Source organism: Lycium barbarum, chromosome 8, assembly GCF_019175385.1.
Source record: "Lycium barbarum isolate Lr01 chromosome 8, ASM1917538v2, whole genome shotgun sequence".
NCBI classification, from domain to species: Eukaryota; Viridiplantae; Streptophyta; class Magnoliopsida; order Solanales; family Solanaceae; genus Lycium; species Lycium barbarum.
The window spans coordinates 132,354,258-132,380,290 of NC_083344.1; the positions used below are offsets into that span (position 1 = coordinate 132,354,258).

General features: G+C 33.1%; 1 protein-coding gene across 2 annotated transcripts; it reads right to left on the reverse strand.

Moving 5' to 3' along the window:
* Positions 1-7,095: 7,095 nt before the first annotated feature.
* LOC132607560 (transcription factor-like protein DPB) lies at positions 7,096-16,231 on the reverse strand. 2 transcript variants are annotated; one of them, XM_060321584.1, is made up of 9 exons: positions 15,260-16,231; positions 13,850-13,923; positions 13,637-13,680; positions 10,221-10,283; positions 9,988-10,134; positions 9,793-9,861; positions 9,559-9,657; positions 8,544-8,614; positions 7,096-7,620 (listed from the first exon to the last, which is right to left on the reverse strand). In XM_060321584.1, exons 1-9 carry the CDS (start codon positions 15,520-15,522, stop codon positions 7,374-7,376), a joined length of 1,077 nt encoding a protein of 358 aa, XP_060177567.1. In that variant the 5' UTR covers positions 15,523-16,231; the 3' UTR covers positions 7,096-7,373. The 2 variants fall into 2 exon arrangements, with proteins under 2 accessions (XP_060177567.1, XP_060177566.1); XM_060321583.1 differs by having other exon boundaries at positions 13,850-13,929.
* Positions 16,232-26,033: the final 9,802 nt, after the last annotated feature.

The following is a 26,033-nucleotide window of genomic DNA, read 5'->3' on the forward strand; positions in this document are numbered from 1 at the left end:
TAAATGATGGCTAGTAACGATGACGGTGGACCGTAGTGAATAGTGACGGTGATGGTTGTGGCTGAGAATGGTGACTGTGGACGGTAAATGTAACAATAATTGATAATGGTGGGTTACAACTACAATAGTCGATAGTAGGTGATGTTGTTGTTGGTTAGCGGCTAAAGTGGATGAAGTACTGGTGATGCAGAAACCCTTAAATTTGATAACATCTTAATGATATTGGAATTTTGTTATAGATCTTAACCATTCAGATCCACTAAAAGATTGTATAAAAATAACACGCTTGATGATTAAAATATGAATGGTTAATTAAGACTCAAATCTAAGAAAATAAATGCACCTAATGATTAAGATATATTCTCCCGTCCTAATTTATGTGACACTAGTTTTTTCCCAGCCAGTCCTAATAAGAATGACACATATGTATATTTAGTAACAATTTAACTTTAAACTTCGCATTTTATCCTTAATGAAATGCTTTCTAGCTACATAAATATTTATGGCTTATTTTGAACCACAAGTTAAAAGCCCTTCTTTCATTCTTAAACTACATTTCAAGTCAAACACCCTCATATAAATTAGGATAAAGGGAGTAACTTATTAAGTAGGCTTTTGGCCATGAAAACCAAATATTTTTCACTTTATTTAGTATTTTGGAGTTGGAGTTGGAGTTGAAGTTGTAATTGAAGATGGAGTTGTGTTTGGCTATAGTTTTTGCAAATAATATTTTGTTGTTTGAATGTATTAAAAGTGAAAAAAGTGGGGGAAAAAAATGAAAACAAGTTTTTTGGTGTTTTTCAAATGCAAATACAATTTCAAGTTGTATTTAGAATTTTCATGGCCAAATGTTGATTTTCAAATAAAGTGAAAAAATTTCATGGCCAAACGGGCCCTAAGATTCAAACTTTCATTAAATACAAACTGACAAAATATTCCCTCTAGTTGAATATATAGTTCGGTTTAATTGAGCTCAAAGTTCAACGAAAAAATAATAAACTTTGAAACTTGTAATCTTAAATATATCACCATTAAAAAAAGGAAATTATTGCGACATAAAATGAAAAATAAGAATTACTCCAGTATGATTATCACCAATAAAAAAAGAAAAAGAAAAATCTTTGTGCAGTTTGTCACGCTCGTGGAAGGAGCGTAAACCGTATTTATTAGTAGTACAGTAGAGCAGCCAGTAATCTGCCATGTGGCAGAACGAAGAGGAGGGTTAGGTCTATGACGTCATACGTGTTCCAATGGATGACGTCACCGACTTCAAATCATTCGGGTCGGGTCGGGTCGGGCTATTATTGTCAAGCAAATTGGAGATATTCGCAGAAATGTCCTAAATTCTACTTTCTCCCTTGATAATTATTAATTAGCATGGTTAGACTATTTATTTTTTAACAATACTCCTTCTGTCTCGATTTATATGATAATTTTTATTTTTAGCGAGTTAATTTCACTAAATTTTGAGGCTAAATTGGATTAGATAAACTCAATATTTTAAGATTAAAATTTATATAATTGAAAAGTACTATAAGTTGCAAATTTTTTCATATCAATTTGGTGGAAAAAAATACATTTTAAAATATTGATCAAAGTTCATGCAGTTTGAATTTTGAAAGCGAAAAATATTACATAAATTGAAACAGAAGGAGTATATTCTTTCACCTAGAGTTTAGTGCTCATTTTAACGCTTCTATTACTTTGAATTTGCACTACATATATAAGACCCATATTAAAAGAAGAAGCATGCACCCCCTATTAGGATTTTTTTCATTCTTGTTAATCAATCTCGAGATATTTGGCTAAAGAGCGGAAAGATTCTATCAATTTCACTACAATCAATGGTGGTTATGTTTTACTACTCCTTTTTATGTGAATTCGTTTGATTGGATATCGAGAAAGACAAAAAGGATACATATAATGATCATATAATCCGCTCGTTTATTGCATTTTATTCGCAACCCAGAGTAATTTACTAGCCACCGCCAACACTTCACGTAAGGCTTCAACGGGATGTTTTGTCACATCATATCAATTTGATCTATATTAGGCCTGTGCACGAATCGGTTCGGTTCGGTTTTGGCCATTATCGAGTTGAAATTTCGAATTTCGACTTTCTAAAATTTTCAATCAAACTTGATCCATTCTAGGTTCAATTCGATTCGTTTTTTATTATTTCGGTTCGGTTACACAAATCGATTTGTTCGGTTTATTCGAAATTTAAACAAGTAACTATTTCATTTCAATTTTAGAGTAAACATAACAAAAAATCATGAGATCCTAAATTTGCAGCTTTATAACCAAGATATTAACCAAGAAAAAATCATAAACTTGCAAGCATAATAGCATATAAATAGCAAAACAAGAGTTTGAAAACTTGTGCAAGCATACAAATCCACCAACACCACATTACATATACCAAATTAGTCATATTAGTCAGTTGTGGCATATAAATTCGGTTTGTTCGGATCGGTTCGGTTGATAATTGAAGCCAACCGTATCCGAACCGTTAAACCGTAATATTTTACAATTGCATTTGTAAATTGAAATTGAATTGTATTATCCAAATTAAATTATCCGAATTGTTTCGAATCGGTTCAGAAATTCGGATTGAACCGATTTGTGCACGGGCCTAATCTATATTCTATAACACTAATTAATTAATCCGCTGATAGCAACGTATGGCCCCAAATTCAAATGCAAAGGTGTTGCATTATCATATATTAATTTATCATATATTAATTACTTCAAGCATCAAGGTATTGATATCGGAAACAATCTTTCTATCTTCCAAGATAGGAGTAAGATCCACATATATTTTAATCCACCTCAAATTCCTTGTGGGAATACATTGGGTTTGTTATTGTGTTATCAACGTATTGATATCTAAAGTTAAGTAATTGTAATTTGTAGATGACACTAGAGCAGAATAAGAAGAGCAATTTGATGAATCAAGTAGTGTTACATCTTTCTGATAAAGGAATTTCAATTGATCACTATATATAGCTCCGTGCCTGCAATCTGATTATAATATACGAGATTAATTGTGACAGAATTTTAATGTGACTTTAAGTTCAAACTGTGTCACGTACATTTCTAAAAAAATCTTAGTTTAATTGGCAGAATATATTATGGATATTGAATAATGACTTTTGTAGGTCGATAATCATGTAGACAAATGTTATACCAAAACAAATTTTGTACAAAAATGGATGTCACATTCTTGCCATCTAAGTTGCTAAACACTTGAAAAAGCAGTTGGCAACGTGTTCGCAAGTCAACCTCATATATACCATTGTAATAACATGTGCAATTGTTACATTTATTTAATTAAGAAAAGCAATATTCCAGTAAGTCAATTGGTAAAGTTGCTGCCAATGTGACCAGGAGGTCACGGGTTCGAGCCGTGGAAACAGCCTCTTGCAGAATACAAGGTAAGACTGCGTACAATAAACTCTTGTGGTCCGACCCTTCCCCGGACCCCGCGCATAGCGGGAGCTTAGTGCACCGGGCTCCCCTACTATAGTAAGTCAATTTGAGTATATATACTTTTGATTTTGAATTATCTTGTTATTAAAAAAAATCATTTTCATGGATCCTTTTCACAACCACCACGTAAGTAGTAAGCACCAAGTTGAAGGGGTTGCCAGTGATGAAATGTTAAATGATATGCGGCACTAAGGGACCCCTAATATACTAGGCATGAAATAACATGATCAGGAGTTGTCAAGATTGATACTATTGGTATATCTTGAATGTATTTTTTTTATATATATAATTGTGGTGTTCGAGTAAGCTTGTACGTATCTCAATTAATTTTACGGGGTATTTACAGAGACGGATCTAGAATTTGAAGTTTATGAGTTTCCCAATAATCTTAAATTAATTGTACAGGGTTTTTGCAGAAGCGGATCTAGGATTTTGATCAGTTTGCTCGCACCTGGATTAATTCTACGATATACGTGCTATCTCGACCAACACAGGCATCGAATTACTTGCTCACTGAGACTTGAATAATGGGAAGAAATTATCTTAGTGTATTTGGCTCCGCTAAATTTGAACAATATCTTGATACTACATTACTCCAGGTGCAAATTTAAGTAAGTCAAGTCAATAAGTTTGAATAGATTAACGAGTCCAAGATTTGAAGTTTATGAGTTTTAACCATCCTAATGTGCCATCGGAATCATAACCTATTTACGCTACTAGGTTTCAGTATTTTATATGTATATATTTAGTGAATTTTTCAATATATATAAAAAGATTTGAGCTAAAATTCATGAGTTTTGTCAAACCCGTAACATATATTGTACATTCATCTCTTGCATTCGAATGTTCAATGATTAAGAAAAGAAAGAAAAACGTAAGATCGTTGCAGTACTTATCTATGCCACATCGTTCCTTTTTTTGATATTTAAAAATGTGATGAGATTGAAATCTTTTTATTCTTAAATAGATATTTCGGGATTGAACCTTGAAAATCAAAACTCTCGATAAAGAGTTTTAATTTAACCCCTTAATGAGCCTAGCTATCCGCCAAGAACATAGCCGGATAAACTAGGCCAATAAATTTTAAATATCGAATACCTAAAAAAAAAAAAAAAAGAAATACTAGAGTAATAGTATATGTATAGTACTTCTTGGACCACATTTCTTTTTTTCCTTTTTCCTTTTTTTTTTTTTTTTTTTTTTTTTTTTTTTTTTTTTTTTTTTTTGGGCAACCGCTTGTAATTCAATGGTAAAAGCTGTCAATTTAGTTTTTTTTTTTCCTTATGAGGAAAAAATATTCCATTACTTTAGTCATCTTGGTCACGCAATTCACTTGAAAAATTTTCAATCACTTGAAATTTTGTCAATAAATAGAAGAATAACAACAATGATAGCAACAACAGAATCTGTTTGATATTTTTGTATATCTATGTTCGATCAACTTCAATGAGATCTTATCATATACTCCCTCCGTAAGTGTCCACTGAACCTTTTTATTTTGGTTCAAATAAGTGTCCACTTATAAAATCAAGAAAAAATTAAAACTTTAATTTTTTCAGATCTGCCCTTATTTACTTTAGGCAATAAATAACAAGAGTCTTATTAATTAAGGATTGTTAGTTAAAATATCTTTTTTTTTTTTTTAGAAGTTAGAATTCTTTTAAGGGGTGTTAAAAAGGCTAAACAGACACTTATTTTGAACCGGAGGGAGTATCTTAGAAGAATAGCAAGATTTAGACATCCAAAACTTTTAGAGTTCCAACAATTGTTTATACCTACATTCGATAGAATTCATTTATAGATCTTACAAGAATAGCAAGATTTAATTTATTGGAGTTCAAAGTTTAATTCTCCCCAATTAATACTTACGTACTTTGTATTTGATCCTTCTTTTCATACTGGTAATCTTGTGAATATCTATAATTATATTATTGGCTTTGTTATTAGTACAATCCGACCTCTCTTTAACAATCATATTCTATAACAATTTTTTAGTATAACGGTCAAGTTTTCTTTGTAACCAATTTTTCATATTATGTTATATTATATCTTCTTTATAACAATATTTTGCATAGCAGTTAAAAAGTATTCGAACAAAGGATGATATATATAAAGAGGTTTGACTGGATATGCAAAGTCGTTCCTGGAAAAAAAATATAATGTGAACTTAAAATAAACAAGGATTCAAATTAAGTGGTATTCGAGTTTCTTTTTCAACTGCGTTTTTTCTTTTTCTTTTGTGTGCTAGCTGCATTCAAATTACTGTAATGAATCGAGTCTTTGGCTGTGGAATTTCTCATATTCAATCGAGACATGACCGATATAGAAAGAAGACTATAACATAGCACGTGCCTTGACAATTTAGAGAAAATACATACGGATTTTATTGAGACACGACATTGACCTTAATGCTGGGAGGCCCCACATTTGTGGAACAACTCAACATTTGATGAGAAGAGAAGGATCGATAGATTTTAGACCCGTAAGCTCGGAAGGAGCGCACATGATATCTCAGGCGAATTTCACATTGCAATCGTAGGAAAAGATAAGAGTATTATAAGATATAATACAAATTTACATAGTACGCACGATTTTGGACTCGATGATGATATAGTCGATGGTGACAATTTTGTAAAGCCTATTGAGTCAAAACAGATAATACATACCATGGACCTGGGTTATGACAACTATATTAACTTGAGATTAACTCTAAAAATTAGTAAATTTCAAATCTTGAATTTTATCTCCACGTGGCACGTCATTATATCTTCTACTGATGCGGCGCTTTCATTTTCCAAGATATTTGTATATGCTCTGATGGAAGCTACATCCGGTAATGATGGAATTATGGAAAAGAAAAAGTTTTCACGTAAGCTTAACCTTATTATATACTATAAATCAATCAATCAAAGGCAAATTTACTTGAGTATTATGTCAATTTTGTTAATAACATGAATCCTTGTATGATAACACGCAAACTATGGGCTCATATGGTAAGTTTCAAGCTAGCTTCCTCCTTTTCTTTCACATTCACTCATTTCTTTTTTCCTATCGACCACGACAACTAATTGAAATCACCCTTAGGTAGAAGGACTAGTATCTGTATGAGAATTTATTCAACAAGCGTGCAATTGTAAGAATCATTATTATGCCACGAGGAAATCAGAGTCACAAGTTCAAATTGTAGATAGCCTCTAGTAAAAATATAAGGTGATGTAGCGCCATAAGTTACAAGGTTATCCAAACACAGTAACTTTGACTCAAACCTAGTGTCATAATCAGATTGTGAAACGCCAACTATTCGACCAGCTACCTCCCACCAGCACAAGTACCAGATTACTCTATCCAATAAAACTTAGGCAATCCATAATTGCTTACTTGAGGTGTTTGGACATGAATTTGGTGATACTTGAAAAAGGTTATTGGAAAATAGTAGTTGTGTTTCACTTGAAATAATGTTAAGTTTTGCGGCTTGAAAAAGTGGTTAGAACCAGTGTTTCAAACTTGAAAAACTCAAACTTCAAGTTGGATTGAAAAATTAACTACAATGTACAACCAAACAATTTTTTATGTAGAAAAATGAAGCATAAAAAAAGCAAAAGATTGTATGTCCAAACAGGCTGTAGTTTCATTTGCCATAACAGACATCAATTTGAACAATTAATATCTAGCTAAGAAACCATCTTAACTGAAGATCCACCAAATGTTCTGAAAGCAAAATCAAAAATCTAATACTGATCCTCTCCAAATGAGACAAAAGGATCTAACGAAGTTATCAGTGGACAGACGAGGCTGCTTCCAGTAAAACTACTTTACATAATGTACAAAGGTATTATAAGTTAATGAGTCTAGCAATTGATCAAGATTGAATCCGGCAGAGACTAATGCTCGTGCTTGATGCGGGCCTTTAGTATTCCGGGGAGAGGAGGTGAGGTCGGAAGCCTACCAGATGTGTTTGGCACTGATGGATGAGAGATTTGATGCTGAAACATGTTGGCCATACTGGAACTGGAACCTTCGCCTCTATCAGCAGATACATTCTGCGCGACAACACCATCTTTTGGTCTACTTCCGCAAAATTTCATTGCTTTGAGGACATAATTATCGTCATGTAGCTCAAACGGAGTGCTGGAATCGATAAACCACACTTGAACGAGTTAACGAATGTTTTGGAATATCTTAGGTCAAAAACATGATTGGACATTGCAAGAAACAGTAGGAGCTCCAGCCGAGAAAACGACAAAAGTGATCCCTTATGTTTGAGGATAGGTTCAAATTAGTCCCTTAAGTATGAATTGAACAGTTTGGGTACTTTAAGCTTGCCAAAAAGTTCACTTTTAGTCTCCCTAAAATATTTACCGAACTCTATCTGTTAGATTTGACGGAAACAACGGGAAAAAAGATTCAACTTTAACCACCAAAAAATCCCATCAAATCGTATAATATGCAACATAAAAAGCTCTACTAGACACTAAAAGATATAAAAGTAGCAGAAATTACACCTTAAAAAGCTGCACCATACTCTCGCAATAAATTAAAATTAGCAGAAACTAGAAAACCTCTAAATGTGAGTTCTCACTAATTTCCCTTCTTCTTCTTTTTTTTTTTTCATAGTTCCATCAAATCTAGCGGACAGAGTTCGGTAAATATTTGAGACCAAAAGTGTTAACTTTTGGCAAACTAAAGGACTAAATTAAGTTCATACAGAAGGGACTATTATAAACCTACCCTCAAACATAAGGGACTATTTTTGTCATTTTCTCAGCTCAAGCCACCCTGAACTTACTGATTAATTTGTTCTCTCTCTCTCTCTCTCTCTTTTTTATGACATGGGACCCGCAGCCGCTACCCTTAGGGTGCGCACAGGTAAACCCAGCTCCTGTGCAATAGCTCGCAAAATTTTGTTCTCTTTTTTGGTTCTTTTGATAGGTCAAATTATTAATTAAACGTCAAGTTAGTGTCAAAAGTATGTATTTGTTTATAGGACTCAGCCGAGTCATTCACACTCTAATCAGAACCAAAAAGAGCATAGATGTTCCAAGGCCACTAACCTGTTGAAGTCGAAATGCACCAACTGCATATCTTCTGATATTTCCACTTCGACTGTAGCATGAGGACGAGTCTGAAGCACCACAAGAAACATACAAGTCATGATAACAACGAAATGCTACGAGAACAGCATTACAATCTCCTTTCTATTCAATTCTATTACTAAAATTTACATACGCACGCAAATAAAATGCTACACGAAGACGTTGACAAAAAAGCAAATTATATGGAGCCTGTTTTCACTCTTAATACTTTTATTTCCTTTTCTATTCCTACAAGGACAAAAGAAACTTGTTAAACCCCCAAACTTCTGCACAATATTACTAGCGTCAACTGAAAATGAGGCATGCAGATATGGAGGAAAAGAAACTCAGAGAATAGAATAATATGGACATAATGAATCTAACTCAACCACCAAAGTTTTTTTTTTAGGAATTTTTTGTGACTGTAAACTCAATATGTAAGAATATATACAGAAGTCATCTTCCTTCCAAGCTTCAATATACGTGTTTGTACTTTTAGATGCACCAAAGCTCTACTAATTTAAGACTAGCATTACTCTTGCATCTTGGAGTTTTACTGATGTTGAAAAAGAGTATTTACATGCTTTCTTCTCTGCAAATATGAGCGCATGAACGTGTGGAAAGAAATACAAATGGGAAAACCCTCTCTTCTTTTCTTCTCGTTCAGAGACTAGAGGTATTCTATATCTGTGTTATAACAAAGTTATCCTTCTGATTTTTGTTAGAAGGGTTTTAATCAAATGTAGGTGAAAAGCAATAAGCTATAGTTAATATCAAATTGTTAGGCCAAAATTTACTTGAGTTCAAGTACAGCTAAGACAAGTCGAGGAAATCTTACTTGCCACGAGCTTACTTCCCTCACTTGTAGCCTTAAACTAATCCCAACAAAATAAATTATGAGATGACATATTAAAGAATGTAATGACTTGTATCAGATATTTACTTACTTGATAGACAATAGCACTAACAAAAATAGATGATTGTTGCCATTTACCTGCACTAAAATAAACGGTAAAGCCACACCACCACTAGGAGCATTGCCTGAGCCATATAACTGCTCATTGCGTTTTACGAGGTTTTGAAGCCCTACATACTTTTGAAAGGAAAAAAACTTTATTAAAAAGACGGGGATTATAGAACCAAGATATCACACATATCAGCATTGTGAAAGACTATCAGACTTATTATCAAAATCGAACCAAAGATAGTGCTTAGAGAGAGCTCATACTTGTTCTTCTAGTTCTTCTAAATAGGCTGCTTTCTTTTCAATCCTATTTCTCAAGCTAAGACGCTCAGTCTGCAGTTTAAATAAACATGAGATTAAATTAAGCATAGATCAACTTTTGTGTGCCAAAATTGATGGCTCGTCGAATTCAATAAGAAAGAGGAAACAGACAGGACATTAAAAAATTTAAAATCAAACCTTTAGCTCCTCAATATCGTTAGCATCAGTTCGTGGTAAACCCTTCCACTGTATTTCCTTTTTATCTTTAGAAATGATATCCATAGCCATAAGTACGTTCAGAGCATCATAGACTCGTCGTCTGATGTTCTTCTCATCATATTGTTTCTGTCATAAGTAAAAGGTTCAAACTGATTTTATTGTAAAAAACAAGTTCGTTCAAAATTTATGAACCACGAGGATGGAGAAAAAACCTGATCTGGACATGCAAGACCATTGGGAGCATCAGAAAACTCAGCTACAAGTTCATCTGCAACCTGAGCAAGACATTAAGTATTTCAGTTTTTTAGTGTATACAGATGTCCTTAAGATTTTCTTTTTTCTGAGATTAAGTTACAGAAAATCTATGCAGCAATTTCTTGACAATAACTATAACTTTGAATTAGTTCAATGCACAGACAGATAATCCACATCTCGATGCTCATGCCATGGACATGATTAATAAAATATATCCGGAAGACAGAAAACAACCACATTACTAGTTCTACAGAAGAAAGACCATAAACTCTATGCCCTTGTGAGACACTATTTTGCATACCCAGAAGTCATTTAGTGAATCATCTCATAATTAACGACTATTACATATCTTACCTCGAAAATTCTCTTCCCATATTAGAGAGGGGAAGCCAATTGGAGGATGGTTAAAAGTATTAATTAGGAAATCCTATGATGCTTGGACCCTTCAAAGTCCTTGTCGCAGCTGGGACAGCAAGTAAATAAATAGGGGGTTGTAAGGAAACTATATTCCTTAAAAGATTTGTCCGGTTGAGAAAGCCAAACTCTTGCAAACCAGCTTATATCAACCCGACACACGGATTTGGTCGACTTATCTCGGGTGCTTTGACTACATCTATGACCAAGAAGTATAGATTGATTTGGCATTTGGTTTGAATTTTTTTTGGTTTATGTCATTTGTGACGTATATAGTTACATAAAGTATGAGAACACTTTGTTATTACACGAGATATCTTATGAATAAAATAGTAGGTGCTTATAAAGAATTAATTTTATTAATCTTAGTTCAATGTTGTTCAATGCCAGAGGAGTGGAGGTGGAGTACTATGGTGCCACTGTACAAGAACAAGGGTGATATTCAGAGTTGCAATAACTACAGGGGTATCAAGCTTTTAAGCTACACTATGAAAGTTAGGGAGAGGGTGGTCGAATTGCGAATGAGGAATAGTGTGTCTATCTCCATCTCCGAGAACCAATTCGGTTTCATGTTGGGGCGTTCGGCTACAGAAGCCATCCATCTTGTAAAGAGATTGTTGGAGCAATATAGGAACAAGAAGGGACTTGCACATGGTGTTTATCGATCTAGAAAAGGCATATGATAGAATTCCTGGGGAGGTTCTATGGAGATGCTTGGAGTCTAGAGGTGTGCCTGTGGGTTATATTAGGGCTATTCAGGACATGTACGGTGGAGCCAAAACTCGGGTTAGGACAGTGGGAGGTGACTCAGAGCACTTTCTAGTCGAGATGGGGTTGCATCAGGGATCAGCCTTATCCCGTTCCTATTTGTCTTAGTGATGGACAAATTAACACAACATATTCAAAGGGAGGTGCCGTGGTGTATGTTATTCGCGGATGACATAGTATTGATTAACGAGACGCGTAGTGGAGTTAATGCAAGGCTGGAAGTGTGGAGAGAGGCCCTGGAGTCAAAAGGTTTCAGGTTAAGCAGGACGAAGACAGAGTACCTGGAGTGCAAGTTCAACAATGTGACAGCTGAGGCGGAGGTGGAAGTGAAAATTGAGGCACTAGTTATTCCTAATAGAGACAGCTTCAAGTATCCTGGGTCCATAATCCAAGGAGATGGGGAGTTTGATGCTGACGTAGCACACGGTATTAGGGCGGGGTGGGCGAAATACAGGCTCGCCTCTGGGGTACTGTGTGATAAAAAAGTGTCACCAAGGCTTAAAGGTAAGTTCTACAGAGTTGTGGTTCGACCAGCACTTTTGTATGGGCCAGAGTGTCGGTCAGTCAGGAATGCCCACGTTCAAAAGATGAATGTGGCGGAGATGAGGATGCTTAGAAGGATGTGTGGGCATACTAGGAGCGATATGATTAGGAATGAAGTTATACAGGGTAAGGTGGAAGTGGCCTTTGTGGCGAACAAGATGAGGGAAACGAGGCTCAGATGGTTCGGACATGTGAAGAGGAGGTGTGAAAATGCGCCAGTGAGGAGGTGTGAGAGATTTCTATAGCAGGAGTTAGGAGAGGTAGAGGTAAGCCGAAAAAGAATTGGGGGTAGATGATTAGACAGGACATAGCAGCGCTCCAGTTGACTGAGGACATGACCTTGGATAGGAAGGTGTGGAGGTCGAGGATTAGGGTAGATGATTAGTAGGTAATAGCGTGTTATCGTACTTTTAGTTGTATGTTTTAGGGTAGTCATTTTTTTTCTGCTAATGCGTATTGATATCTGTTATTACATTTTTGTACGTTTGCTATTTTGTTGTTCCTTTTTCTTTCTTACGTTTTTGCATCGGTTACATTTCTTTTGAGCCGAGGGTCTATCGGAAACGGCCTCTCTATCCCCAAAGGTAGAGGTAAGGTGTGCGTACATCTTACCCTCCCCAGAAACCACTTGTGGGATTACACTGGGTATGTTGTTGTTAATTAATCGAAATACTTATATATCTCGTGATAATATACAGTTATTGTATCCCAGCACCTGTATCCGCACTCAGATCCATACCCTCGAATCCTAAAATTTATGTGATGAATAGATCCCGACCCGTACGAGTAACCGCACCCAAGCCCAAGCAACATAGAAGAAATCTAAATTCTCCCATAACAAACAAAAGAATATGCTCTCTTTTTCAAAATGTAGTAAAACTTACTATCAATTCGTTTGCACATTAAGCAAGAATTACAAAAATAACATCTCTTATTTGTAGTTGTAGCAGAATGAAATGCCTTACAGAAAGAAAAGTAAAGTGTCAAAAAGCAGACAAGGGAAAATGTCACAATCTTTTAAGGGTTATAAGAAACACAGGACCATGGAACCTCCAAAATACCCTAAATATATCCACTGAAGAAAAATGACTACCCTAAAATTCTTCCTAAAGGTCAAAATGTGTGTTTTTGTATAAGAAGCGAAAAATGGAATAACTCTTAATTTCGATTTTCATATGGTGATAGTGTGATATTACACAAGTAAAAAGATACTAGCATGACACAACTTAGAAAGGATGGACGTATCAGATGAAAAACGTCATCTCAAAATAGATATAGAAGTTAGCATATTCCTTTGTAGTTTGCTCGCCAGGTGCTGTCAGAACCAGATACCAAACATCATCATACATCAGAGCCATCAAAATAAAAAATCATCATACATCAGAGTCATCATAATAAAAAATCATCATCATAAATCAGAGTAATCATAATAAAAAATCTAAGTTGGACACCCAGAAATACATTGTACAGACGAGAAAGGGGGTTCAATATATAATAGAATAAGGACAAGTAAAAAGGCACAACTATTAAATTGAGTTGCTGAATCGTAGCATCCATTTGTGAAACAAAGATACAGATAAAGGAAACGCCAGAAATTTTAAAATCACCTAATGTTGATAACATAATGAATTTTCTCAAGCCAACTTACCTCATTATACGTAGTTCTCCCTTTGCTTTCAACTTTCTCACAAACTGTAGATAGAAAACAATAGCTTACTAATTAGTAGAAAGCTCTGATAGCATGCAAGTTGCAACACACGAGAAATAAATGATATGTGAAATAAAAACAACCCAGCCGCTGCAAATTTTTAGGCGACAAAGTAATACCTAAAAGAAGATGAAACTGATTAAGAGAAAAAACCTTTCATGCTAAACTGTCTGAGTCCTCTACCACTCTTATCCCCTCCTGTTGCACGCTGAGCTCTCTTCTTTTTCCTGTTACTGATAAGAAAGCTTAAGTAAATGTAAGGAAACATTACTGTAAGAGAAACTATTGACATACGCTTTTAACAGCTGAATCGTGAGTTCCATGTTAAACCGCATAATGACATTGTAATCTAGCAAATCATCAAAATGAGAAGAACAGCATAACATCACGCCTATGATGTCTAAACCACAACAATGAACACCTATTGTTTCTTAGACAATATTAAAGGGTCATGTTTTCCCAAACTCAGTAGGGCCATCACCTTAATAGCAAATATTCTAACAGGTTACATAAAAAATCTCTGCAACAACCCAGTAGCATGAGGCTTGCATGGTCACTGATCCAATTGCTACGAAGTTGAAAGACATCTCCTGTGTCACTATAGCATTCCATTCCTATAAGCTTTTTAACAATTCTTCTTAAGTACAACAACAACAACATACCAAGTTAGTCCCACAAGTGATGTCTGCGGAAAGTGGGGTGTACGAGACCTTAACCCTACCTTCGTAGGGTAGAGAGGCCGTTTCCGATAGACCCTCAGCTCAAGAAAATCGTTTTTCAGAAAATGGTTTGAAAGAAATGCAAGACACTTCTTCTTAAGTATTCTCCAAATGTTCTAGCATTATCAATCTCCACATGTCCATGTTATTCCTTAGTTAAGTCTTTAAGCCATGTCAATGCTTCTTAAAGTCAATATAATTGGCTAATGCAAGTTCCATTATCTCACGGTTTAGCATTTACTGCTAATTACTCTAGAGTCTAGACTAGCATTTCGTTTAATTATCAGGTAGACTAGTAAGAACAACAGAATCCTAGGTTAATCCATGATCTAAAGTTGCCGCGCCACTTATCATCTATACATATTTTAAACATTTGGCTACAAATTTTCTATCTACATGTACAATCTTGAGACTGAGGACCTACAACTTATATGCTGGATCAGCTTCTGCAATAAGGGTGTGTTCAGCATGGAGGAAAACAAGTTCCTTAAAAATGAAGAAAATTGGTTTTCCCAGTGAAAGTAGGGAAAACAAGTTCCACAAGTGACATTCCGCATTGATTGTGTCCTCCCCATCCTCCAATACACATCATCGTCACCCCCACCCCTGTAGCCCCCATCCCCACGACCCCACACTTCTACCCCCACCCCCTATAGTATTTTCGGATAATATTTCCTACGTACTGAACACAAGGAAATAAGTAAGAAGCACAACTACTTTCCTGGATAACATTTTCCGTGGAAAACATCTCACCCTACATAGAGTTCCATCTTCCAAAAGTTCAAGCAATAAAGATAGCATTTTTTTCACATATATACCATAAAAAGATTAACAAAAGACTCACCCAGCTGCCCCTTGAGATCCAGCATCATCAGCATGAATATCAAGATTATTCAACCTAAGAAAAGTATTCTCACTAGCAGGTGTTGCCACCATAGCAGCCTCACTTCTACTCGATGGTGACCCGATACTACTACTCGTAGAAACCGATTGACCCGAACCCGAAACAGTAGTACCCCATGACCTAGTTACCCCACCCCCTCTACCATTACCCCCTCTAGAAACTTCTGAAACATTCTTCCCCCCATCTTCCAAATTAGTCAACATTGCCCCCCAAAAATCATAAACAAACTTTCTATTTCAGTAAAGGCATCAACAAAGACCAATCTAAACTTGACCCAAATGAAATTTTCAAGAATCACTATCAACCCTAGCAAAAAAAATGTAAATTTAAACAAAACTTAATTTTTTTTCATTATTCAACATTGCCACCACAAAATCATTAAAAATCTTTCAATAAAGACTAATCTAAACTTGACCCAGATAAAATTTTCACAATTACTATCAACCCTAGCAAAAAAAACTGTAAATTTAAAGAAAAACTTAACTTTTTCTACTACTCAACATTGCCACTTAAAAAAAAAAAAATTAACAATCTTTATATTTCAATAAAGGTTTCAATAGAGACAAATCTACACTTGACCCAGATGAAATTTTCACAATTCATATCAACCCTAGCCAAAAAAAAAAATGATAAATTTAGAAGAAAAAACTTAAATTTTTGATACCCAGATGAGAAAAGGACAAACTAATTTTTTTTCCACGATATAGGAAACTAACAAAGATGAAAATTTTACAAATTTAACAGATACCCAGATGATAATTAAGCTAAAAAAAAAAAAGTAATAAAAGAGGCTTTCGTAAATGGAAAAAAAAATGATATTTTTGAGGTTTAGTAGGAATATTGATCATATGAAGGCGGCAGAGATAATAGTTGGTTTCGAGCTTGAGGAAGGAGGGAAAAGTAAAGTCCAGGTCTAGTGATTTTTTTATTTATTTTTCATTTAAAGTTTTGACCCTTTTTTTTTTTTGTCTTTTTCTTTTTTTTACTTTTATTAGTATTAAAAAAATATTATTATTTTTTTACAATTTTCGTTGTACAAAATTGAGACTATTATAAATGAAAAGTACAAAAAAAAATTATCATACAATTTTGTCAATATTTGGTTAAGTATTTTTCTAAATATTTTAAAAGTCATGATTTCGGCGTGACTGTTCTTTGTTGTTTAAGGAAATGGTTGAGTGCATTTTTAGTCTTTTGTATATTTTATACAGAGGGTTATATAGCTCTATTCATTTTTGTAAAGGCCCCTTTTAACTAATTTCCTCTGAACGGTTATGTGTCTTTTAGTAGTTTATTTATATCTCATGCATGTTACATGTCTTTTGATAGTCTATTTATATTTCTATGTGTACATTGCATGTCATCATGGTCGTTTTATAAGAGATAGCACACTAATTTTTTTCTTTCCTTGTTCGATACTTTCGAAGAAGTGCTTCTTCAGGTTTTACTGGCTTTCGGAAGTGTTTTTGTGCTGTTGTTAGGAGTTCTAGTACTTTTTATGTAATTATAAAGGTATAGATTTTACCTAGAGTTTTGATAACTCATCTTTAAAATTTGAATGGATGCTCTCATATTCCAAAATCCAATATTTATTTGAGACACAATATTTTCCCAGATATAATTTTTATAGACACATTTCATTGAAAATATATTGATAAAACGGGAATGACAAAGCATAATCAAGTGAGACAATTTGCTATTATAAATTCACTAGTGAATTTATCCACGCTTCGCGCGGAGTAAAAGAATCTCACTAAATTTAGGATTTATTCTTTTTCGAATACTCAAATATTAAAATAAAGTTATATTTTAACAAAACTAATTTTATTTTTAATTATTCCTCCTATCAAAAGTAATCTAAGCAGAAGAAATTATAACTCCAACCAAAAGGTCCTTTTACAAAACTTAAGGTATCAAATGCTAAACCAAAATCACATAAAATCATCTTCTGTATATTTATCATAAGCAATAAGTGAAAAAATATATAGAAAAAAATAGCCTCCATGGCAGCAACTAAAATAAAAAATAAATGACAAGTGAGGGATGGCTCAGTGGTTAAGCACCTCCACCCACGACCGGTAGGTCCTGGGTTCGAGTCACACTGGAGGAGAAGTGTGGAAACACTATAAATCCTCCTAAAATGGGAGGGGAAAAAAAAGAAAAAAGAAAATAAATAAATAATTCACAACACATTTTGTAGACGTGGAGTGGTGGAAGTGTGTGTAGTTCACAATACTCATCAAGTTTTTCATTTTTATAACTTCTAGTTACAAAAAAAAAAATGAAATATATGTTCTTTTATTTATGTGATCTGTATTCTTACCAAATCAGATGCTTTACCTTTGAAGTTTGAATAGAAACATTGTCTATTATAGCCAATAATGTAGTAATTTTCCAGATCATCATAAGCAATATTGTTTGCAGCCTGCTGGCAGAAGATGGCAGTCCTTTGGCTATATATATATGTCAACCGAAGTCACCTTTTTATTAGTTTTTACTACTCGAGAGAAATGAGTGAATGAGCAACAAAAATCCAAACAATTTCTTAAGAAATGCACCTCATTGTACTGCCGTCTGAAAATAAATACACTGACAAAAGTCCACCAATTTTTTACTCATACTCACAACCCCAATATCCTGGGTTCATAACATGATAAGACTAAATGAAAATGTACCATGAAATGCTATATTCGTTTGGTGCTTAGGTCAAGTGTATATATAGTGGTGCTCAAGCTCTTTGATAAGCTTATGGAGCCTTTTAAGTTTCCAAGACTCATAACTGGACCAAGTAATATTGTAACTGAAAGAATATATTCAGCCTATTGAGGTTTGTCAAGGAAGGCAACGGACAAGGCATAGAGGCTGCATTAACAACCCCACGATTACATGCATGAATCCCACAAATACAAGTATTAACCCCACTTTATTAGAGGGACTTAATAGCCTATTAATTGAATAAGATTGATTGAATTATAATGATAAAAATAATAGGGTAAAAAGCTAAAAAAAGGAGAAAAAAGATAAGTAGGAATGCTAGTCATAGAGAGGTGCCACATCACCTTGTCTATGCTTAGCTTTATATTATATATAGATTCTCAAATTAGTTGGTTGAGTGTTATTTTATTTTATTTTAGTGTACGTGCATTGCACGTGCGTATCGTTTTGAACAATAATCACTAACATTGCGTGTCTTTAATTGTTTTCTTATACCTTTATGTGCCCATTGCATGTCATTTCGATCGTTTAATGAGAGACAACATGATAACTTGTTTCTTTCTTTGTTCATTACTTTCGAAGAAACTCTTCTTCGGACTTTCAGAAGTGTTTTGTGTTGCCATTGGAAGTTCTAGTACTTTTTATGTAATTTAAATATATAGATTTTACTAAAAACTTATGTAAACTTTTCAATATTTGTTAAGTATTTTTCAATATACAAGAAAAGTCATGATTTCGACATGGTTATTTTTTTGTTTTAAGAAACAATTATCAATATCACTTACATTACGTGTCTTTTAATTGTTTGCTTATACCATTACATGTCCATTGCATGTCATTCCGATCGTTTAATGAGAGACAACACACTATTTACTGTCTTTTTTTGTACGTTCGAAGAAGCGCTTCTTCAGTTTCTACAGGCTTTCAGAAGTGTTTTTGTATTTTTATTGAGTATGCTAGTACTTTTCATGTAACTTGTTTCTTTGCACGTGCATTGCACATGTATGTCGTCATTTAATATTCAATTTTTTTCTTCTCCAGAGAAGTGTAACGGAAGCATATCCTCTATCATTTGTGAAGAATATTCAATCGAAGTTTGTGTCCTTCTGAATGGTTACATTAAGTACCGCAAAAAATAATTTAGATGAGAATAAGGTAATAAGAAAAGTTATGGTGCCTCAAGTAAGTGGGGGGCTTCTAAAGAATTTCTTTTTCATTTAGAGCTTTGGCCTTTTCTTTTTTACTTTTTAAATTTAAAAATAGTTTTTTATATATATTTTCTTTGTACTTGAAAATTGAGACTATTATTATTAATCAAAAAGAAAAAAATTACCATACATTTTTTTCAACATTTGTTAAGAATTTTTGTATATATTAAAAAGTCGTCGTTTTGACTTGCCTGTTTTTCCTCATCTCAGAAACGGGTGAGTGTATTTTAGAGTCATTTAAAGATGTCACTGACGTTACGTGTCTTTTAATAGTTTATTTATATCTCAGCATGCCATTGCATATCATCTCGATCGTTTTATGAGAGGTAACACAATAGCTTTTTTCTTTCTTTGTTCGTTACTTTCGAAGGAACACTTCTTCAGGCTTTCAGAAGTACTATTTTGTGTTGCTATTGAATGTTCTAGTATTTTTTATGTAATTTAAATATATAGATTTTACCTAAAATTTTGATAAATTCTTCAATACTTTTTAAGTATTTTTGTTTATATTAGAAAAGTCACGATTTCGACGTGACTGTTTTTTGACATTTAAGAAACAAGTGAGTGTATTTTTAGTCTTTTAGCGTCATTTAAAGATGCAACTTACTTTACGTGTCTTTTAATAGTTTACTTACATCTCTGCATGCCATTGCGTATTATCTCAATCGTTTTATGAGAGACAACACAATAACTTTTTTCTTTCTTTGCTCATTACTTTCGAAAGAACGTTCTTTCAGGCTGTCAGAAGTACTGTTTTGCATTGCTATTGAAAGTTCTAATAATTTAAATAAAATACATAGATTTTATCTAAAATTCTGATAATTTTTTCAATATCTGTTAAGTATTTTTCAATATACTAGAAAAGTCATGATTTCGACGTGGTTAATTTTTTACATTTAAGAAACATTTATCAATATCACTGACACTACGTGTCTTTTAATTGTTTGCTTATACAATTATGTGTCCATTGCATGTCATTTCGATCCTTTATGAGAGATAACATAATAGCTTGTTTCTTTCTTTGTTCGTTACTTTCGAAGAAACTCTTCTTCAGGTTTTCAGAAGTGTTTTGTGTTGCCATTGGAAGTTCTAGTACTTTTTATGTAATTTAAATATATAGATTTTACTAAAAACTTATGTAAACTTTTCAATATTTGTTAAGTATTTTTCAATATACAAGAAAAGTCATGATTTCGACATGGTTATTTTTTTGTTTTAAGAAACAATTATCAATATCACTTACATTACGTGTCTTTTAATTGTTTGCTTATACCATTACATGTCCATTGCATGTCATTCCGATCGTTTAATGAGAGACAACACACTATTTACTGTCTTTTTTTGTACGTTCGAAGAAGCGCTTCTTCAGTTTCTACAGGCTTTCAGAAGTGTTTTTGTATTTTTATTGAGTATGCTAGTACTTTTCATGTAACTTGTTTCTTTGCACGTGCATTGCACATGTATGTCGTCATTTAATATTCAATTTTTTTCTTCTCCAAAGAAGTGTAACGGAAGCATATCCTCTATCATTTGTGAAGAATATTCAATCGAAGTTTGTGTCCTTCTGAATGGTTACATTAAGTACCACAAAAAATAATTTAGATGAGAATAAGGTAATAAGAAAAGTTATGGTGCCTCAAGTAAGTGGGGGGCTTCTAAAGAATTTCTTTTTCATTTAGAGCTTTGGCCTTTTCTTTTTTACTTTTTAAATTTAAAAATAGTTTTTTATATATATTTTCTTTGTACTTGAAAATTGAGACTATTATTATTAATCAAAAAGAAAAAAATTACCATACATTTTTTTCAACATTTGTTAAGAATTTTTGTATATATTAAAAAGTCGTCGTTTTGACTTGCCTGTTTTTCCTCATCTCAGAAACGGGTGAGTGTATTTTAGAGTCATTTAAAGATGTCACTGACGTTACGTGTCTTTTAATAGTTTATTTATATCTCAGCATGCCATTGCATATCATCTCGATCGTTTTATGAGAGGTAACACAATAGCTTTTTTCTTTCTTTGTTCGTTACTTTCGAAGGAACACTTCTTCAGGCTTTCAGAAGTACTATTTTGTGTTGCTATTGAATGTTCTAGTATTTTTTATGTAATTTAAATATATAGATTTTACCTAAAATTTTGATAAATTCTTCAATACTTTTTAAGTATTTTTGTTTATATTAGAAAAGTCACGATTTCGACGTGACTGTTTTTTGACATTTAAGAAACAAGTGAGTGTATTTTTAGTCTTTTAGCGTCATTTAAAGATGCAACTTACTTTACGTGTCTTTTAATAGTTTACTTACATCTCTGCATGCCATTGCGTATTATCTCAATCGTTTTATGAGAGACAACACAATAACTTTTTTCTTTCTTTGCTCATTACTTTCGAAAGAACGTTCTTTCAGGCTGTCAGAAGTACTGTTTTGCATTGCTATTGAAAGTTCTAATAACTTAAATAAAATACATAGATTTTATCTAAAATTCTGATAATTTTTTCAATATCTGTTAAGTATTTTTCAATATACTAGAAAAGTCATGATTTCGACGTGGTTAATTTTTTACATTTAAGAAACATTTATCAATATCACTGACACTACGTGTCTTTTAATTGTTTGCTTATACAATTATGTGTCCATTGCATGTCATTTCGATCCTTTATGAGAGATAACATAATAGCTTGTTTCTTTCTTTGTTCGTTACTTTCGAAGAAACTCTTCTTCAGGTTTTCAAAAGTGTTTTGTGTTGGTGATAATACAATGAAACTACAATTACAATTGAAAAATAAAATGAAGAAATAAAAATATCTTCGACTGAGGCGCGGATATCTCGCTCTCTTTAAGGAGATTCAAGCGCACTGCAACAAATCTACCAGTACAGCAGTAATCTCTCTGAATTGTCCCCTCCATGATACAACAACCCGATCACCTCGTATAACTCAACAAACTCTGGACAAGATGTTGAGTCCAAAGCTCCACCAAAAAGAAGAACACCTTCCTTCAACTAAAAAAACTTTTTTTTTCCCCTCACTTTTCAAGAATTCTCCAAAGTATATATTTTTCTCTCTACCCTAAAGGCTAAGGAAGCCTTCTATTTGTAGTTTAGAAAATCGTCCCAGAATTGAATAGGACATAAATGGGGTAATAAAATAGGTAATTAATGGAAGAATTATTATATGGAGGTTACATGAGTTACCAGGGAAGAATAGTGGCCATATTCTTACTACTAACTGATTTGGTTTAAAGGAAAATTACGGCAAAAAAACGGAGAGGCCGCATCTGCCCATATGGCACTAATTGAAAGAAGTAAATGTGATAAAGAGATGTAGGAGTTTCAAAGGAATTAAACTCCAAACCTGCCATGAACTGAACGTGGTCATGGACCATTTCAAACACACTTAAAAGCAACACTTTAATATAATAATTTGTAATATTAAAATGCTAAAAAACACTTACATTTTGTGTTGCTATTGGAAGTTCTAGTACTTTTTATGTAATTTATATATATAGATTTTACCAAAAAATTATATAAGCTTTTCAATATTTGTTAAGCATTTTTCAATACACTAGAAAAGTCATAATTTCAATGTGGTTATGTTTTGTCATTTAAGAAATGGTTATCAATATCACTTATTAAATGTCTTTTAATTCTTTGCTTATACCTTTACGTGTCCATTACATGTCATCTTGATCTTTTAATGAGAGACAACATGCTACTTACTTTCCTTTTTGTCCTTTTCAAGAAGTGCTTCTTCAGTTTCTACAGGCTTTTGAAGTGTTTTTGTACTTTTATTGAGTACTCTAGTACTTGTTATGTAAGTAGATTATTTGAACGTGCGTTGCACGTGTATGACACCATTTAATATTCAATTTTGCTTCTCCAAATAAGTGTAACGGAAGCATACCTTCTATCATTTTTGAAGACTTAAATCAAAGTTTATGTCCTTCTGATTGGTTACATTAAGTAACACGAAAATTAATTTAGATGGGTAAAGTAATAAGAAAAGTTACGGTGCCTCTAGTAAGTCGGGGTCTTCTAAAGAATTTATTTTTCATTGAAAGTTTTGCCTTTTTCTTTTCTTGTACTTTTTTTTTTAATTTAAAAATAGTTTTTTTTTAATTTTATTTTCGCTGTACTTGAAAATGGAGACCGTTATTAACCGAATAAAAATCATACATTTTTCAATATTTTTAAGTTTTTTGTATATATTAGATAAGTCACAGTTTCGACGTGGCTGTGTTTTGTCATTTAAGAAATGGGTGAGTGTGTTTTTAATCTTTTAGCGTCATTTAATGATGTCACTTAAGTTACGTGTCTTTTAATAATTTACTTATATCTCAGCGTGCCATTGCATATCATCTCGATCTTTTTTATGAGAGACAACATAATAACTTTTTCTTAGGCTTCCAGAAGTGTTTTGCGTTGTTATTGAGTGTTCTAGTATTTTTCATGTAATATAAAGATATAGATTTTATCTAAAATTGATAAACTCATCTTTTATATTTGAATGGATAGTCTCATATTGCAAAAAACATTTATTTTGGAGGCAAGATTTTCCAAGCTATAACTTTTATATGCATTTCTTCAAAGCTATATTGATAAAATGGGAAATGACAAGCATAATGAAGTGAGATAAGTTGATTTTGTAAATCATTGGTCGAGTGTTATTTTATTTTCAGTTCTTTTCTTTAAGGATTTAAAAGTAGTGAAAAACAAACGAAAAAGAAAAGTTTATTTTCTCGCCGTGTTGCTCATTTAATGAAAATATCAAGACTTGCTTCACCGGACATAAGTTTTGTAACATTTTATTTTCAGAAACTGAACTTTAGACTTGTTCGACACAAGTCTTGTTGGAATTAAGTTCACTCCTCTTATAATCTAAAACTATGCTAAGTGAAATCTAAAGTGATGTGAAGCCACCGTGCTAGAATCAGGGGGCTCGGGGAATGCCTAATACCTTCTCCCTGATCAACAAAATTCCTTACCCAGTCTTTTATTTTCGCGGATCAATAATAAAAGACTCATTTCCTTTTTATTAGGGATTCATAAGGTGACTTGAAATATCAAAACTTAATTTCAAATGGTGACTTTATTACATAAAATAATTCATTTTCAAAACTGCCACTTGCCCACTTCAGTTGAAAAAATCCTTTGTTTATCGTGGGGTGAAAGGAGTGTGACAGTTTTTACCTAAAATTTCGATAAACTCGTCTTTTAAAGTCGTATGAATACACTGAGCGATGAGCAGGATGAGATTGATTTTTTTAAAACAAATTAAGCTTCTTGCACCTAACCTTATCTATTGCAGTACTATTTGGTATACAGCTTTATTACAAACTCATTTTCTATTACTAAAACCTTTCTTTTTCCACGCGAGAATTCATTTCTTGTCTGATTGCTTAGCAAATGCTTCTTTCAGACTAGTTAGGCTAAATCCAATCAGGTTGATTTTTTGATATTCCAAAATCCAATATTTATTTGAGAGCCAAAATTTTCCAAGCTATAATGTTTATACACATTTCATCGAAAGTATATTGATAAAAGAGAATGATAATAAATAATGATTTTATAAATCCTTTCTCAAATTAGTTGGTTGAGTGTTTTTTCATTTTAATAGTTTAATGTACGTGCTTTGCACCTGCGTATCGCGTCGAACAATAAAAAAATTGTTAGAAAAGTCATGGTTTCGACATGACTGTTTTTGTCATTTAAGGAAATGGTTGAGCGCATTTTTACTCTTTTAGCGTCATTCAACGATGTCACGAACGTTACATGTCTTTTAATAGCTTATTTATATCTCGACGTGGTCCATTGCATATTACGTGTTTTCTAATAGTTTACTACATATCTGAAAGTGTTCATCGCATGTCATCCCAGTCGTTTTATGAGAGACAATACACTAAATTTTTTCTTTCTTTGTTCAATACTTTTGAAGAAGTGCTTCTTCAGTTTCTACATGCTTTTGGAAGTGCATTTTTATGTTATTGCATGTATGGTACTTTTATGTAATTAAATATATAGATTTTATGCAGTAGTTTGATAAATCATCTTTTAAATTTGTACAGATATTATCATATTCCAAAAATCAAATATTTTTTTGAGAAACAGTAATTTCCAATCTATAACTTTTATAAACGCATTTCATCAAAAATATATTGATAAAGCGGGATGACAAAGCATAATGAAGTGAGACAAATTGATTTTATAAATCCTTTCTAAAATTAGTTGGTTGAGTGTTATTTTACTTTACTAGTTTAGGGTATGTGTGTTGAACAATAAAAAAAATATATTAGAAGAATAAATTATTAAAAATAGTAATTAGCGTGCAATATTTATTTTAAATGATGAAAAAATATTATTACATTGGCCCAATTGCAGAAATAAAAGACCAGCACACAATCATTTTTTTGTGCGGAGTGCCCTTCGAATGCATTGGTCTTTAATTTTTTTCTCTTCACCTAAAACTCCTAGGTTCCGGGTTCGAATATCCGCTCAGTTAAATTTTTTTTAAAAATTTCACCAGGTAAAATTTGGATTCGCTGCAAAACTCTGCCTGCCGGCCTAACTTTGGCCCAAATAGGCCTAATTTTGCTATAAAATTCTGCCTTATAATTTTTTTCCGAATCTAATATTATTATGCGAAGGATAAAAATTAAAGACCACCCCAAAATAAGTGCATTCCTGCGAATTGCCCGCACACAATAGAGCAAAAGTGCAAATGACCCAAGAGAAAAACCAAAAAGACCCAATCTAAAAACATTGGGCAATTCGCAGAATTGCCCTTCTTTTGGGGTGG

Bases quoted from the DNA above. Each gene is read 5' to 3' on its own strand.
- LOC132607560 (XM_060321583.1), bottom strand. From the start codon at position 15,522: ATGTTGACTAATTTGGAAGATGGGGGGAAGAATGTTTCAGAAGTTTCT. The intron at 13,681-13,849 runs GTTTTTTCTCTT...TTCTATCTACAG, and splicing joins CAGACAGTTTAGCATGAAAG to TTTGTGAGAAAGTTGAAAGC. The intron at 9,658-9,792 runs GTATGAGCTCTC...TCCTTTCAAAAG, and splicing joins TAGAAGAACTAGAAGAACAA to TATGTAGGGCTTCAAAACCT.